At 43.9% G+C, this 18546-nt stretch overlaps 1 protein-coding gene across 1 annotated transcript in view; it reads right to left on the bottom strand.

Moving 5' to 3' along the window:
• LOC145359866 (neuromodulin-like) overlaps window positions 1–14705 on the bottom strand; it is a 170813-nt gene extending 156108 nt beyond the window's left edge. Inside the window, exon 1 of the mRNA XM_080214690.1 lies at window positions 14639–14705. Coding sequence (XP_080070816.1) covers window positions 14639–14668 — 30 coding nt within the window. The 5' untranslated portion in view covers window positions 14669–14705. The remainder of the gene's footprint in view (window positions 1–14638) is intronic.
• Window positions 14706–18546: the final 3841 nt, after the last annotated feature.

Genomic DNA, 18546 nt, shown 5'->3' on the forward strand with positions numbered 1-18546 from the left:
GTTAATTCTCACCCCACCCATTCACCAGCAACATTGTACCACTTCACCCGCCAGGGAATCGGAGCAGGCCAGAGTCCGACAATGGAAATCAATGTTGTTCTCAAGTGAGACCATGAAACCGTACCCACCATCTCTTCTTTCCCCCATTTTTACCAGTATTTTGTCAGTATCCACTCTTTGAGTAATGGATGCAATGATACAAAGTACACTTTAATTATCCTAGCCTTGCCCTGTGCTTCTCAGAATATATCATCCTCTTTCTCCTTAATAGCATCCACCCAGCCCCTTATTATCTGCACGCCAGTGAAAGATTTCTGGGTTCCTTTTTATGTTGGCTGCAATTCTCATCATCTCTCTTTACCTGTCTTATTCTCCTCTTCACTTACCCTCCCAACCTTTTGTATTTGGCCTGATTCTCATTTGAAGAATTTACCTGACATGCATCACACACCCTCTTTTCATTTCATTATATTCTCTGCATTGTACTTGGAATGGTGGCACAGTGATTAGCACTGCTGCCTCACAGAGCCAGGGGCCTGGGTTCAATCCCAACCTTGGGCGATGGCCTGTGTGGAGTTTGCATGTTCTTCCCATGTTTGTGTGGGTTTCCTCTGGTTTCTTCCCACAATCCAGAAATGTGCAGGGTAGGTTGATTGGCCATGCTAAATTGCCCCGTGGTGTCAGCGGGACACATGGGGTTACAGAGATAGGGCCTAGGTGGGATTGTTCACAATGCAGACTTGCTGGAATAATGATATCCTTCTGTATTGTAGGGACTCTATGAAATGATAATTTTAGGTTGGGGGATTAGCCATGGTAGATGTGTAGGGTTATGAGGATAAAGCGGGCTGTGATGGGCCTGGGTAGAATGCTCTATCGGAGAGTCGGTGCAGGTTCAATTGATCGAATGGCTTCTTTCTGCACTATAGGATTCCGTGGTTCTATTTCCCTCATCATCCAAAGAGTCCTGGACTTAAATTCCCTACTCATAGGCCTAACTTTTAAATGAAAAAATCTCCTCCTTAAAAGGTCATCCGCGGTTCCACTGCCATTTTTCCTGTTAGTCATTGGTTCCATTTTACCTGAGATATATCTCTTCTCATCCCAGGGTTTAAAGGTGTTCTTGCTGCTACTCTACTTTTCTGATAAAACGGTAACCAGAGAATAACAGTTTGGTGACACTAAGGACCGTGATGTTCCAATGCGTACACGTGTTATCTAATGTCATTGTATGACTGTAAGATCACATAATAAAAGGGACACAAAAGATAGGATGCCAGTGAAAAATCAGTTAAACAGTGGACAAAGTTCCACACTATGGGTGGGGTTTTCCAGCCTTTCCCACTGGCAGAATCTTCCAGTCCTGCTGAAGGCAAACCCGACTGTGCATTTCCTGATGGTACAATATTGAGCCACGCAGAATGCCGTAGACATCGATCGGACCAGGAGACCCCGGCAGCAGCTAATTATGAACCGTTTCCACCACCGGAAAACACATTGCAGAGGGGGGAGTTCCACCCTCATATATTCACATATATCTGCTTTATAATCAAATTGCATCAAAAATAGAACTGTGTAAATGCTTCATGCTTTCTTTGCAACTCTTGGCACCAGTTGAAAGCCTTCCTTGTGCCAGTGCAAGTTCAGCATTGGCACAAAGAGGACGGTGCCAGGAGTTTATGCGACAGTGCCAGGAGTTCATGCCCATACATAAATGTTCAGGTTTTAACAGGAGCATCTTTTGTTGTACCTCCGTCATGTTCCTTTCCTGTCAGTTTGTCTTAACCATGGACGGTTCCCCGTTTTGAGGGGATACAAAGAGAAGCTAATATCTGAGGCTGCAAGAGGGAGCAGCAAGCAGCATGTTCTTGAAAACCACCACAGCTTCCTGACAGAGAAGACTTGATGGTGTAAGGGACCCTTGGGAATTTAAAGAGAATGCACTGGCTCCAAGCACTCGCAATAATTCTAGAAGGAAAAAAACCAGTAAAACAGGGAAATAAGAAAACTGATCTGAACTGGTTTTAGAATCATTGAAACTACAGTGCAGAAGGAAGCCATTTGACTCATCGAGTCTGCACCAACAACAATCCCACCCAGTCCTGTCCTACCCCCATAACCCCACATATTTACCCTCCTAATCCCCCTGACCACTCAGGGGCAATTTAGCATGGCCAATCAAACTCCATTTTGGAGTAAGGGAGGAAACCGGAGCACCCCAACGAAAAACCACACAAACACGGGGGGAACATGCAAACTCCACACAGACAGTTCCCTGAAACTGGGACTGAACCCAGGTGCATGGTGCTGAGAGGCAGCAGGGTTAACCACTGTGCCACCATGCTGTCCCCCCTTTAAAATGGGACACCGGCAAAGCAGGGAAATAGGGATACTGATCCGGGTTGTTTCTTCCTTCTGGGATGAATTGCTTCAGTCTGTATTTGAGTTTGACCTATATAGTGGCCTGAATCTTTCAGGATCAGAACCTCATTCTCAACCCTGATCAGGGAAACAAAACGTACCAGCCTTCTTCCAAGTCTATTTTTTGTATCCTTCAGAACTTTTATTCCAACCAAAAAACCCAATTCAAATTGAATCCAATTCGTGGTCCTCGTGCAAGGGACAAAACAAGATCCAGGCTGACAGGTTGAGACATTGCCCCCTCATCCTGGGCTTCGTCGAGCACACTATCTTAGCCAAGAGGCCTCACAGCGCTGAAGGATCCTGCAGCACTCAGCCAGTTCAGGAAAGCTCAGAGGGAAGCAGCAGAGGCAATTCCACCCCTCATCATTAAAATGACACCAGCTGCCCTAATCTGATACACGAGAGTCTGACTGTCCCAAAGCTTCTTCAAAAAGCTACAGAGAGAAGTTAAGTTGGTAAGGGGATAGGGTGGTTCGGCGAGTACAGTGGGCAAGGGGTGAATAAGGGTGGAGTGCGGTAGGTTGGTGAGGTTGGATCGGGAATGAATTGGAGGCTAAGAGCAAAGTCGAGTGGTGATGGCTGGTCAGTTTGAGTGGAGGGGCAGTCAGTGGGTAGTCGGGTGGTGGGGATAATCGTTGGATGGGTGGGGGAGGGTGAGAAATCAGGGAGTCAGTATGAGTGACTGGGAGGGTTAATTGTGTAGTCAGAGGGTCTGTGAAGTAGGGTGGAGGAGTTGGGGGGTCAGTGTGAATGATTGGGGGGGGGTGGCGTGGGCGGCTAGTTGAGTATTCAGAGGGTCAGGGGAGTGGGGGGGGGGGTCATTTTATAAAAAGTGACAAGTAGTAAGGCCTGCTATTTTCTGTAACCAGCTCTTCCATTTCTTTGCATATTAGTACAAGGTGGGAAAATGGCAGAAGTACCATTGGCCCACCCTGACGTGCATCATCCCCCCCCTCTTCCTCATTGCCAACAAGTGCAATCTGTCAGATAGAGAGGCAGGGTCAGCACTACCAGACCAGTGAATCATTCAATGCACACTTCTTTGAAGCAGAACTGATTGGGTTAATTTTTTTCCTTCCTCAGGCAAATTCATCAGTCTTGTCCAGGATAGATAGCTTCAGCTAAAATGCCCATCACCCCCATCAGAAACAAGTGGAATTCCAAAGGAAAAGTTAACTCTAGTGAAAATCCAGCATCGATGGGCTAAAATCAACTCCTCAGTGCTATAAACTCCATGGCAACAGTTCAACATTAATGATAATCCTCTCCCACCATCACTGGAGTATGTGATTCATAGTTTTGTATTTTTTTTTTGAAAGTTGCTTTCTTGTTAATTCCATTCCAATTCCCTTCTGCACCTAGTGGTGCACTAAGGCAGATTTTCACCCATTTCCATTGCTAGTTATTCCTGGAACAGGTTGCTGGTCTGTTAGCAGAGACTTAGAGCTTGAGGGGAGCCAGTCCACAACCAGGAGTCTCTCCCACTCTTAGCACCAGCCAGTGGCATACTTGGAGCTTGATGTTCAACCTGTTTTGACCACATTATGAATGTGCCTTTCTCGACCATCAAGCCCAGGGTGGGACTTGAATCTGGAGCTTCTGGCTCAGAGGTAGGAGCACTAACCACTGCACCATAAGACCTCCCTTCTAGTTGTGTCCTTCTTAATATTTTGAGCATTGTTATTTTAATCACAAAGTTAAAAAGCTTAGCGTATGGAAAGAATAAGGCTGGGTGCCAAAGAGCTGACAAATCTTTGGCCTGTTTCCATCAGGTTGAACGTTGGAATATGGGCAGGGTTTTGATTTTAATCTCTGCAGTCCAAATCAAATCATCCATGTTTAGTGGGGAGAAAAATATTTTGCCGTGGTTTAAAAATCCTCTGAGCTAAAACTTGCAAGAAAGAAAGAATTTCTATTTATAAACGAGCATTTCACAACTTCAGCCTTGCCAAACGTACAGCCAAAGAAGCGTTTTTTGAAGTGCTGTCATAAAGGGAAAGGACAATAATTTTCCTCCAAAATGCAATACTGCAATTTGTTACTGATAGGCAATGGAAAGATATATTCATGCTAAAAAGCTGTAAGACATAAAACATAGTTTTATTGGTTACTTAAAATGCGTTCAGCACTTGTTTATCGCAAATAACTGCATTTAATGCACGTTTCCCTGCCTGTGAAAACAGAGGCACTCTCTAAATTCATCCGTGCTTGGGATTCTCCAGTCCCGCTGCAATGAAGGGAGGTTTGGCTGAGTGCCTAATTCTCCATTCTCGCTGGCAGCAGTGGCAGGATATATGACATTGGAGAATTCCCACCATTCACAGTCCACCTTCGTAGCCAGTGAGAACCGAGATTTTGATGCTCAGCCAAATCTCGGTTCACTGCAGCGGGACTGGTGAATCCCAGCTGCAACCCAAGTCGGAGAATCCAGCCTAATGTGTATGTAGATTTTACCAGTGTGAAGTACTGCTAATTACGTCCAGAAATCATCTCAAATTCAGAAAGCATTTTGTACATTTGACCCCAACTCAGACTTGGGTAAAAGCAAAATACTACAGATGCTGGTACCTGAAACAAAAACAGAAAGTGCTAGAAAATCTCAGCCGGTCTGACAGCCTCTGTGGAGGGAGAATAGAGCCATCATCAGACTTGGACCCATTTCTCAAATCCAAATGACACTTTATTCAGTACAGTCAGCTTCATTCATTTAAAACATAGTTACAGCAGATTGCTTCATCATCAGTTTGGGGTCTAGATGGAGTTTCTTTAGGGTTCCCCCAAGAACACAACCACAGATTATTATCCGTAAAGATGATTCTTGTTAATTTACAGATCTACATCCAGTACTCCACATGAGATTGCACGATCTCAGTCTCTTACTCATGTAACATCGCATCATAGGCCGGAATTCTCCAATCCCGTGCGCCTTGCTGTGACTGCCAGCGGGAATGGAGCATGTAGTGCTCAGCCAACCCTCCATTCTTAGCAGCGGAACCAGAGAATCCCAACCCGACAAGGTAGAAGAATCCCAGTTCCTGTTTCATCAGTTGTTGTATCAAGTGGTCCCGGTGTTAAACCCTTCCCTCTGCACAGATAATCTCAGGCAAGGAACAAAAGATTGAATCTCAAACCAAACGTCGAAGTGTAAACATCATGATTGGGTATTCCTGATATGGTATCTTGCTTACCAGAAATGTGTATCAGTTTGCTAGTCGATCTCTTGGTTATTCCTGTTACTCTAACTGGAGAATTAGCACCCATCAAAAATAGTTCATTTGTTTTCTTTTTTAAGGTTTGTAAGATAAGTTGACTGAGGGGATAAAAACTACCTGGATAGTTATAATGCACTGACAAAAAGGTCATTTAATACTGACATTACGCTATAAAAGATATTATGCTTAATAAAATGCTGAGCTCAAGCTGCTGTGTGGAGTCTTGCATATTGTCCACATGGTAAAAGAATTCTCAGGCAATCAACTTCCATCCATCAATACAAATGGATCAAAGCCAGTTGCACAGTGGTTACACTGCTGCCCCACAGGGACCTGGTTCAATTCCAGTCTCAGGTGACTGTGTGGGGTCTGTATGTTCTCGCTGTGTTTGCATGGGTTTCCTCCCACAGTCCAAAGATGTGCAGTTTAGGTGCGTTGGCCATGCTAAATTCCCCCTCAGTGTAACCAAACAGACACCAGAATGTGGCAGCTAGAGGATTTTCACAATAACTTCATTGCAATGTTAACGTAAACCAACTTATGATACTAAAGAAAGTTAAAAACAAAACTGGTGCTATCCCATGAAGTGTGGCCTGTAGCCAATCAACCTGGTGAAATCTGCTCCAGTAACATCAAAGCACGTCTATTTTGTCATTTGTGGAAGTTAACATGTCAAATTATTAAACTATGCTTGCAAAGACAATGGCAGTTTCCATGCCAAGTTTGGGAGTGCATCCTCTGTATTGGCGAATGGTTTCTCAATCTTGTCTTTCTCTCATATTCCCTCATGACCTCTCTGAAGTCATCTGATCATTGACACTGACTTACCATGATTCCTTTCCCATTAAAATACTTGGAAAGAGTTATCAGAAACATACATGATATCAAATTATAGAATAAAAAATAAATAAGATCTGGAGGAAGGGAAGCTCCAACCTCAGGTTTAAGAGACTATGGACTTGAGCAGCAAATGTAAGAGAATCGAAGATCCCCAAATCTCCTGTGCAGACCTACACCACACAACAAAACATGGTGGCACTCAGTACAAGACCCAGTAGACTTTAAAAATAAGATACAAAAAGAATAGAGATCCTTAAAGGAATGAAAAAATAAAGTATCACCAAGGTGTTGGAATGTCACGGAGGCAACAGATGCAAGTGGCGCACACACCTGGAGGCCAGATTGCAGTGAGCACAGACCCAAACAACAAGCAACAATATAGAAGCAGGAAATCCACACTCCAACTGCGCAGTATGGTGGCGCAGTGGTTAGCACTGCTGCCTCACAGCTCCAAGGACCCAGGTTTGATTCCCAGTTTAGTTTGCTGTCTGTGCGGAGTCTGCACGTTCTCCCTGTGACTGCGTGGGTTCCTCTGGTTGCTCCAGTTTGTTCCCACAATCTAAAAGACGTATTGGTTAGGTGAACTGGCCATGCTCAATTCTCCTTCAGTGTACCCAAACAGCTGCCAGTGTGCGGCAGTTAGGGCATTTTCACAGTAACTTCATTGCAGAGTTAATGTAATCCTACTTGTGACTAAGAGACAAACTAATAACTCTCTGAACTATATCAGAGTTCAGAAGGCTCACAATAAATGCAAAACTGTGATAACGGAAGAAAAACATTCAGTGTACAGAAATGCTTCAGGATTACACACAAAAAAACCAAAATGACCTCATCAGTACACTAAGTGCAGTAGGACCTATTGCTGGTGTGGCAATAGCAAGGGGATGATGACATTCAACTTCTAATGATGAAGTCCTACAAGCTTTTGACTCTTGAGCGTCCATCAGAATTCAGGAGTAGAGTCAGCTACAATTTATAACAGAAAGCAAAGATCTGGTGAAAGCAAGGATTCATTCATCAGTGATCTCCGTATCCCTGGCAGGGAGCTGTGATCACAGAATCTTAATTGGTGAGCTTGCTCGTGACACAGAATCCTCAATGAAAAATTATCAGATCACTTGTTTAAGTCACAGGTAGATAGATTTATGACCAATAAGGGAATTAAGTGTTATGGGGAGCAGGTGGGTAAGTGGAACTGAACCACGATCAGATCAGCCATGATCTTATTGAATGGCGGGGCAGGTTCAAGGGGCTAGACGGCCTACTCCTGCTCCTATTTCTTATGTTCTTATGGACAAGAGAAGATTTAACACCTGTAAAAACAGTGCACATTGCGAGGCAAATGAAACTCAGGAAACAAAATTGGGCATTTGTTCCCAGGGAAGGAGAGGTCTTATGGCGAAGATTGAATGGCTCCATTCAGTTTTTAAAGCCATAAAGCAGAAGGTGCAGCAAAACCTTAATGCACCAAAATGGGGAAATGTGTGGCAACTGCCATTTTGAAATGTCTTCAGGGTGGTGGGAACGAACTGCACAAACAAAAGAATGACCAGCAAAAGAGGGCAAGGTGACATAACTATGGAAAAATAAGACATTGACAATAAAATAAGACAATAAAAATAAGACAATAAGACTCAAAAACATAGACAACCTGTAAAAAGAGGGAGAAAATGATAAAACAGAGCCACATACAAGTGGAAGAATCACAGACCAAGGCTTTAATCCTCCTGATGAAGGTAAATTATACTGAAAACTTATACTGGAGAATTAAACCCAAAATGGATGGAGACCCTACCGAATTTAAAATGAGACACAGGAGCATGGGTTTTTGTTTTATCAGATGAAGTCAAATGGCTCAAAACGGGCTACATTGCAACCCTCACCTAACAAATCACAAGTTTGTTGTGGGAAAACATTAAAAATCAAAGACCAACTCATGACAAAGCTGAAATACAGGACAGGATTTTCCAGCCCTTCCCACCAGTGGGATCTTCTGGACCTGCCAAGAATGACCCCATTGGCCATTCCCCAATGGCACACCCACACAAAACAGCGGAGACATTGGCAGGACATGAAAATGATGCTGGCAGCCAAAGGCAAGCTGCCTCCATCACCAAAAGTCATGCCACGGAGGTGGGGGGGGGGGGGGGTGACTGGAAAATCTCGCTCATAAAGATCGAAAAATCCTTGAACCTCTCCACATCATCGAGAGTGTTTTCTGCTAAGGCACGTCTAAGTTAATCTGTAAAGCAAATTAAGTTGATGCTGAGAACTGCAGCAGCACATTTCAAAATGTATTTCCAAAATCGTATACAGAACAAGGGAAGTTAAAGACTGAAAACCATATCACAACAATCACTAAATCAATTTGTCTCAAGGAAGGTCCCTTATCTACACTTGGAGTAAAAGGGTGAAATTGAAAAGATGCAGCAACTGTTGCCTTGTCAACGAAATAAGACCATAAGATATAGGAGCAGAATTAGGCCACTCAGCCCACTGAATGATGAAGCAGACTCAATCATGGCTGGTAAGTTTTTCAATTCCATTCTCCCACTTCTTCGCCTCTAAGCCTCAATGCCTTTACCTATCAAGAACCTATCTATCTCTGTCTTAAACTCTTTCAATGACTTGGCCCTCTAATGGTGTTCAGACATGGTTAGAGTCCCAAAGCCGAATGACTGTTAGAATCCATGTGGATTTCGCTCAACTGAACAAAATCAGTGGAACGTGAAATCCACCCAATGGCCTCAGTATAAGAGAATTGCCAAGTTAGCTAAGAGCGCTCTAATTAACAAATTGGATGCAAGCAGTAAATTTTGGCAGTTGAATTCAGACAAAAATATCCAGATTGTCAACCACATTTGTAAAGCTACTTGATTATGGCTTAGTAAAAGCGACTGCTCCAGAAATTCTCCAGAGAACAAAGACTCAGAGGCTTCGAAGGAGTAATATGCCATATGCACTGCTGCTTCACAGCACTGGGGAATCGGGTTAGATTCCCAGATTGGGTCACTGTCTGGGTGGAGTTTGCACATCCTGCCCGCGTCTGCACGGGTTTCCTCCGTCATTTTGAAAGATGTGCTGGTTAGGTGCATTAACCCGAACAGGCACTGGACTGCAGCGACTAGGTGAATTTCACTGCAACTTCATTGCAGTGTTAATGTAAGTCTGACTGGTGACTAATAAATAAACTTTTATTTATACAGGGCTCCACAAAAGAAGATCATAATCACAAAATCAGAACAGTATTGAGAGTCTAAGAGGATGCAGGCCTAACATTGAATGAAAAGTGTGAGTTTGCCAAACCAATGATCATGTTTCTAGGTCATGTAATAGAATCAACTGATCCATAAAATAAGGAAGTAATCAGAGAATTCTAGAACGTAGGAACATTTGAAAGACTCAGAAGAGTTTCAAAGACTCCTTGCAATGATCAACCACATTTAGCAGAGGCTGATGAGTCTTTGAAGCAACTTTTGAGACAGCTGAAAGTATACCAGGAAAATAGTTTTGAAAAAACTAAACAACTTTGAGTCTCTTCTGAAATTTTATCAGCGCTGAAATACAGGGAGAAAGTGGAGTCCAAAACCAAACAGGAGGAAAGCATAATCAGTGGAAAAACATCACAATCTAGATCTTCTAGGATTGAGATTGACTAGCGTATTGTAAGGAGAAATCATAGCTCTTTAATACCCTAGGAGAGAAAAATGGATACTACTCAGAACCTAATGATGAAGAAGAAAGAGAATACAAGCTCTACAGCCAACCTGAAGAGGAACACTCAATGATAGAAAGAAGAATATGGAATATCCTCGACCTCAAAGAGAGATTAGAATGAAATTGAGGAGATTGGTCAAGGTACCCAGGAGATCTGAGACATTGGCTGGAGATGTAGAAGGATGCAAGTATGATGGGGATTAAAAATCTGGTGGGAGGTGTAGAGTAAAGGACTAATGGAGGCATATGTGATGCTGATGCAAAAATGATATCAGATCATGTGCCTGAAAAATAAGAGAGACCTTGAAGGACGAGAACCTATGACCTTGTGTGGAGGCCCAAATGTGTAAATACTTGCTGCAGATAAAGCATAATGGCTTTACGAAATGATGGACTCGAGCAACATAGTTAGAGAGACAATCGCCAACATCTGTCTCAACCCAGACAATACAACAATAAAATATTGATTACTCAGATGTCTTTCTTGACCTCCAAGCAAGTTGACATTGTAAATGCTTCCCCTCTTTCAGAACTATTTTCATCACTCCTGGTGAATTGTATGTTAATTGTGTTTAAATTGTATGCAGGTAGTGAATATTAACTGGGCATTTACTTGAAGATGCTGCAGTTTAGAGATACAGACTAAAGCTTTGATTGGGGTAGGAGGTGTATGGTTGTAATGTGTAATTTCTGTAACTAAATATATAGAATGTGTAAAGATTGGCTCCAGTTCTATCCTTCACCAACTGACTTTCCGGATTCATAAACTCCCTCCTCAAAACAAAATCTGACATCCTTTTATATCTCCCACCAATGTCTCAGATCTCATTAGGTGCCTTGACCAATCTCCAATTTCATTCTACTCTCCCTTTGAGGTTGAGGATATTCCATTTTCTCCTTTCTATCATTGAGTGTTGCTGTTCTGGATGGCTGTAGAGATTTGTATTCTCTTTCTTCTTCATCATTAGATTCTTAGTACTAAACGCAAGTATCTATTGGCTTTCTCTCCAAGAGTATTAAGGAGCTACGATTTCTCCTTACGATATCCCAGTCAAGTCTCAATCCTGGATGATCTAGATTGTGGTGTTTACCCATAGATTGTGCCTTCCTCCTGTTGTTCTTGGACCCCACTCTCTTCCTGGACTTAGCACTGGTAAGATTTTAGAAGAGACTCAAACTTGTTTAGTGCTTCAAAAGCATTTCACTGGTATACTTTCGGCTGTCTCAAAAGCTGCCTCAAGGACTCATCAGTCTCTGCTAATTTTGGTTGGCACTTGCCTATTTGGTTGATCATTGCAAGGAGTCTTTGACTTCTTCAGCCTCTGTGCCTCGCAAAATACAACCTCATCTCTAATGTCCCTTTCCTCTCAAGTCTTTGAATGTGTTTCACCTCTTAAATCCATGCTCAGCTAACTTTCTCAATCTCGCAAATCAGTTTCCTCACCGCCATCCTCACCCCTGCTATAGAATTGAAACCGTTCTAATTAAAATTAAAGGTGAGATCCTTTGTGATATCTGGGTTGATGGATGATCCCTCCTATCCCTCTGTGACTGATGTCAATCCTCCTCCAGAACATTCTCTCCATTGTCCAGCTCAATACTTGCTTCTTCCCTTATCTATTGATCTGTCTTCACAGCATTTCCACCAATAGTTTCTCCTTCCGTCTCACACAATTACCTCCAGAGCTGTGAAAGATCTTTCTTTGGATTTGTCCTCTTCCACGTTTACATGATATCCCTTAGCAACACCATTCATGTACATTTTGTAACTGGAAGTTGATCCACTGATAAAATACAGCTCTTCATCTCCAGCACCTCCCTCAAATCCTCCATGCTGTGCTGCTTAGCTGATGTCAGTGTTGGCTTTGGTTGAACGTTGGTAGGACTGGAAGCCATTGGGCACGATACTCCAGTTGTTTCTGCTGGCAGGATTGTCCAGTCTGGCCGATGGCGAGCCGCTCCCACAGGATCCCCAGTGATGAAGTGTGCCAATAAGGGGAAGTCCCATTGACAGCGAGGGATAATTTACCCTTGCCAGCCCATAGCGGGACACCTCCACTGCCACTAGGGCAGGGGTGGAGTTAGAGGGTGGGAGGGACAAGTCCCACCACAAACTCTGTACTGTTGGCATTGATTCTATTCTTCTCTCTGGCCTTTGTCTCAGGTTGATCCAGACTATTTGTAATATTTATTATTCTGTTTGGCCCTGATCTAAGTTTACAACCCAAATCCTCTCCATTAAAAACACTGCCTGCTTCCACCTCCGTAAAATGACAATATAAACAACTTGTATTTAACAGAGAATTACACTAGCACATTGGGTAAATGGCACAGAGACAAGTTATTTTGTTCAATCCGTCCATGCAATCTGGACTCGAGCCGTCTTTTAACCCTCCTCATCTAAAATCTATCACCATACCCCTCCTCTTCCTGCTCCCCCGTATGTTTGTCTAACTTCTCCTTAACACATCCATACTACTCACTTCAATTCTCCCGTGGTCTGATTCTCCCATGATCTCAGCCCATCCAGTGCAGAACCCTTTTGTCACTTCCAGGTTCTCCAGTTCCAATGCTCTCCTAATCCTTTTCTCAGCTTCCAGCTTCCATAAAGTTAAACTAACGGAAATCTTTATAGCCTGTAGCTATTACCAATGTGCTGTTTGTCCATCATCCCTCTCATTGCTGACCTACAAAGGCTCTCAGTCCCACAATGCCTCAAATGTAATGTTTTTAATCCTTGTATTTAACTCACTCCATGGGCATTCCCTTTCCCTGCCTCTATTACCATCTCCAGAACCATATTTCTCACCGAGAACTGCTTTCCTCTGACAACTCATTCAATTCCCTTAACTCCACTTTGATGGCTGTGCCTTCAGCACCATGATCTGAAATTCCACTTCTAAATGCTTCAATTATCTATGAAACCCATCATTTTGGCCAAACTTTTGATCACCTCTCCTGATATCCCTTTCTATGGTTCCATTTTTGTTTATTCTCTGTGCCTTTGTGAAGCACCTATTGATGTATGATTTATATATTAAAGCTATTGTACAGCACAGTGGTTAGCATTGCTGCCTCACAGAGCCAGGGACCTGGTTCAATTACAGCTTGGGTGACCGTCCATGTGGAGTCTGCACATTCTTCCTGTGTCTGCATGGGATTCCTCCAGGTGCTCTGGTTTCTTCCCAGAGTCTAAAGATATGTAGGTTAAGTGGGTTGACCATGCTAAATTTTCCCTTAGTGTTCAAAAATGTATACCTTAAGTGGCCATGGTAAATACATAGGGCGACAGGATAGGAAGGGGGAGCAGGGGTGCTTGGGTAAGTTGCTCTTTCAGATTCAATGGGCTGAATGGCCTCCTTCTTCACTGTAGAGATTCTAAACACAAGCCACTTTTGTTGAAGTATATTCCAAACACACAAGTATAATACAGCAAAGATGACAAAGAACTAACAGTAGGAGAGCTGATCTTCTGCCACATGAAGAGTTCTATGGCATGAGGAGGTCCCAAGGAAGGAGACATATAGAAGTGCAGAACAAAACAAAGATATGTAAATACTAGGCAGGACTTCTTGTGCTCAATGGGATAGTTTGACACTTCCAGCTGGGAGTTATCGGCACTCATCTCAGGCACTGCTTCAGTAACATTTAGTTAGGTCCCAAAAGTACATCTAGAATACTCAAAGGAAGAGGTCGGAGTTGCAGGAAGAGGGTTGACTGTCCTGAAACCTGGCTGTAAACTAAGGACTAAAGTTACTCCCAACAGGAACACAAATCTGGAACTAATCTAGTTCAACAGCATAAATCGCTGAAATGAATTACTGGTATTAATTACTTAATATTATCACAAAGCAATTTTAACATTGTGCAAACCAATTCCTCTACTTCTTTCGATAATGTGACAGAGCTTCATGTTGGGGAGAAAGTTTTCTATGGTCTCATAAAGGACTGAGAAGCAGTCAGAATCAAAACCACAATTTCTCCTTTCATTGCCATTCCTCCATATATAGTTTTAAAAATACTCTGTGACATTGTCATGCGTGACACTTTGAGAAGGAGAATGTAAGATCTGCTCGCTGTACGCTGCCCTTTCATCTCAAGCTTATTATTTCCCACCAATTGTGAAATGTACTCAGATCTCCAGAGACCATTTGCACGAAGCACTAGGTCTGACTGTTCATGTCCCAGTGACTGCACAGATTGTACGAGAGAATAAAAGACAACAGCTGTATCCAGGAGATACATCTCTAACAAATAAGAAAACAAAACTGGACACCCACTCCCATCATCTTCATTGAAGACAAAGGGTTGCATGCAAGTCTCCTTTAAGAGTGAATTCATCAAGCTACAGATCCAGAAATTGCATTCACTTCATTGAGCTCTGTCCTTTCAGAGCACAGTGTTTGACAAAACAATAGAAGAAGCTGAACCAAACGTTTTACCTGCTTATTCCTACGCACACAGCACAGCATGGTTTAATCACCTGCTGTAGACTAGGCAACACCTCCCCGCCGCTTGACTGCACCAAACCTACACACACACCAAGACTCTCAGTCAGTCTGCCCTCTGACGCCCCAAGTAAAATTAAACACTGATCATTTACACTGGACCCCCTCCCCCACTCCCCCCAAGGAACTGTGACGAGGAAGTCTCCCACAGAGGGGGGATCTCATTTTTGCTATATGTATATAATACCCCCCGCCCCCTACTGAACTTGACAGAATAGATTCAATTTGAACTGATTTATTCCTTCTTATTGGAAACAGTTGCTAGCTTCCATGCATTATTCATCATTCTTCTGTTGTACTTTTCAGATCACAAGTGGATATGTTTTTCATTTGTCTGTACCCGGCATTGAACGGAGCAGAGGAGCATCAAAGCAAAAGGACAAACGTTAATTGAAACCCAAATCTGTATTTTTTTTAAAGCTTGTTTTAGTCAGTCAATTCTTGATCAATGTCTTTGTTTAAGTTCAATTAGCTGAAGTCTTTGTTGTAATTATTGGGTGTATGTGAATCCAGTTTAAGTGGGGTACTAATTAGCTGGGAATAAAAGCCTCATTGCAATGACAGCCCTTGCTGTACTGTCACTTTACCTGATAAATGCAGCAGTGCTTCTATTAGACTTGCATCACTCCCTTCCCTTTAAGGAGAAAGTGCACCCCTCAGCACCCAGCTGCTTTATTTGGGTGAGGAAGTTTGAAAACTGGAAATGCCATTCTTTTAAAGAAAAGATGGCACTGGAGGGAGGTGGCTTCTTGCAAGCTGTCCCCAGCATACCTTCAAATTCTCACATTCTATACTCTTAAAACTCAACTCCTTTAAACTGTCTAAACAATGTTGTGTTGTTATTCTACACCCTAGCTGTGACAATACATTTTGAACTCTCTCTCTCCCTTTGTATTTTATGAATGGCATGTTGGGGGCAGCACAGTAGTTAGTGCTACTAGTAACTGGAATTGAACCCCCTCAGTGTCAGGGACCTAGGTTTAATTCCTGCCTCAGGTGACTGTGTAGAGTTTGTACACTCTCCCTGTGTCTACATGGGTTTCCTCTGGGTGCTCCGGTTTCCTCCGACAATCCAAAGACGTGTGGGTTAGGTTGATTGGCCATGCTAAATTGCCCCTTCATGTGGGAGGGATTAGCAAGGTAAATATGTGCGGTCACGGGAGAGGGTCTGGGTGGGTTTGTTGTCGGTGCAGGCTCGATGGTCTGAATGACCTCTTCCTGCACTGTAGGGATTCTATTTTATTCCATCTGTCTGTGTAGCACTCAGGAAACTTCCACTCTATTCTAATACACGTGACAATAATAAATCAAATCAAAGCGAAAGCTATTATTGAGGTGAGATGTCACGGACTGTAGGGCAGAACACCAAGGCAATGAAAGTGAGGTAAATCCTGAGGATTAACTTTGCAAATTTGGATTGTAAAAGGCTATCAGTGGAACTTGATCGTTTGGGGTTGGGATGTAGGATCTCACCAAACTCAGCTGGGAAGCTGGGCTGACAAACTACTGATGATTATTCTGTGCTGACATTCAAAAAAAAGCAAGAGACTAATTGGGAGCGATTCTCCCAAAAAAGTTCTAAGTGCTGAATTTGCAGGAAAACTGGTGTAAATCATGATTGTTTTTTTCAGTGAGAGTTCAGACTCGTATCTCCCACTCTGTGCAATGCAGAGGTCACAATCGTGAATATTAAAAGCTGGGGGGGGGGGTGGGAGCAGGGCCTTTTCACATCAGATCCTGACAGTTCTGGGACTCTGTGCATTAGCAGTGGCCCCAAACTGTCAGCCTGCAGTTTGCTGGGCAGTGTGGACACCCTGCCCCTCCAACCCTTCCCCCATGGCCCAATCAGGGGATCACAGTCCAATATGAGCATCCCTGGGCCAGCCCCAAACCTCCCCCCCCCCCCACCACTGTCCCATCCCAGATCTCCCTGATCTCCAGTTACCCCCCCCCTCAAGCTATGACAATCCCCCCCACCCCGGCAGATCACCCCTCCCCCCAGCCCACCCCAATCGCTGGCCTCCCTCCAGCCCCAAACATTCCCAATGGCAGAGTGGCAGCAGATGCCCCAGCCTCACCGATCACCCCTAAGCTACACCTCTTAGGCCCCACTCCCTTGGCACAGCCTGATGTCCTTTGGGCAGTGCCTGGGTGCATCTTGCGCATGAGCACTTTGCCCCTTGGGCAGTGCCAGGAGCACAGGCTGGTACTGCCAGGGTGCCCATGCCCAGGGGGCATCACCCCCACTGCCTGACCCCCTGGGGCCCCCAATTGCCCCTTCACTCCAGCAGGATTTCCAGCTAGTTCCCTGATAGTGGGGAGCTAGTCTGAATCCTGCCGGAGTGAAATTGTACTGATGTGGTGGGAGATGCTATCAGGCCCCGAGACTTCAGTTCCAGGCCTGATGATGACATTCAAATAACGTTACGATTAAAGTGACTTACCTGCTGGTCCAGCCGGTTTTCAAAGCGGTTGCAAAAACGTTAGCGCGTCGGGATGGGAGAATCACCCCCATTAACTTTAAATCCCCTCAAACTAGTCAGACTGAAAGTATTGAGCATGCAATGGCTACTTAAAGATCAACTTTTATATCTCTACGACGCTCTGAAGCATTTCATGGTCAAATGAGTTATTTATGACATGTGCAATACAGTTGTTTTGTGGTGAAACTTGGCAGCCAATTTTGTAACAGCAAGGGGCTCAGAAATAGCATAAACGGCCAGTGGAACTGACTGAGAAATGGGCATTAGGAAAACTCTCCTGCTCTTTAAATTTTACCCACCTGGAAAGGCAGAAAGCTCCTTGATTTAGTCATTCATCCAAAAGATGAAGTCGATTTTAACTTGGGGCAGGATGCATACAGGATTCCAGGGTGAGTGGATTGTTAGTCATAGAATCATAGGAGCCCTACAGTGCAGAGAGGCGCCATTTGGCCCATCGAGGCGGCACTGACTACAATCCCAACCATGCGTCTCCCGCCCCCTCCCCCACCCCCCCGAACTTCATCCTCCCCACTTCACACCTGTGTAAAGTTGCAGACAGATCGGATGTGAGTGGGCAGGCAGTGATGGAACACTGCGGGGGACGGAGAGGTAAAATTCAGTCAGCTGTTTTTTGCTTGGCAGTGTGGGTTAAAACTAAGGCCAAGGTTTTGCAGCAAAAAAAAAAATGAAAGTGTAAATTTGACAAAAGGTCATCCTGACTCGAAACAAGCTCTTTCCACTGATGTTGTCAGAGCTGCTGAATTTCTTCAGCGTTTTCTGTTTTTGTTTCAGGTTCCAACATCCAGTATTTTGCCTTCATGCGAGTGTAAATCGTGTGCAAGTCTTGGATTGTGGCAAGAATTTACCACTTATAAGCCAGAGGGCTACCAACTGAACCAAACCGACACAAGGTCAGGAAGCGCAGAACTGTCAGGTAGCAAAAGGAAATGTTTCTCCGTCTGCTAATTGTAAATTTCTGTTGTGTTGCGAAGTAGATCTTCAACAAAACACTGGTGAAGAGTCCAGCATCTTCACACTCAAAATCATAGAATCTCTACGGTGCAGAAGGAGACCATTCAGCCCATCAAGTCTGTACCGACAATCCCACCCAGGCTCCATCCCCATAACCCTACACATTTACCCTGCTAAACTCTCTAACCTATACATCCCAGGACACTAAGGGGCAATTTAGTATGGCCAATGTGCCTAACCCACACACCTTTGGACTCTGGGAGGAAATCAGAGCACCCAGAGGAAACCCATGCAGACACAGGGAGAATGTGCAAACTCCACACAGACAGTGACTTAAGCTGGGAATCGAACCCGGAACCCTGGAGCTGTGAAGCAACAGTGCTAACA

Source organism: Carcharhinus amblyrhynchos, chromosome 29 (assembly GCF_965287045.1).
Source record: "Carcharhinus amblyrhynchos chromosome 29, sCarAmb.v2.hapA, whole genome shotgun sequence".
In the NCBI taxonomy this organism is placed as follows: domain Eukaryota; kingdom Metazoa; phylum Chordata; class Chondrichthyes; order Carcharhiniformes; family Carcharhinidae; genus Carcharhinus; species Carcharhinus amblyrhynchos.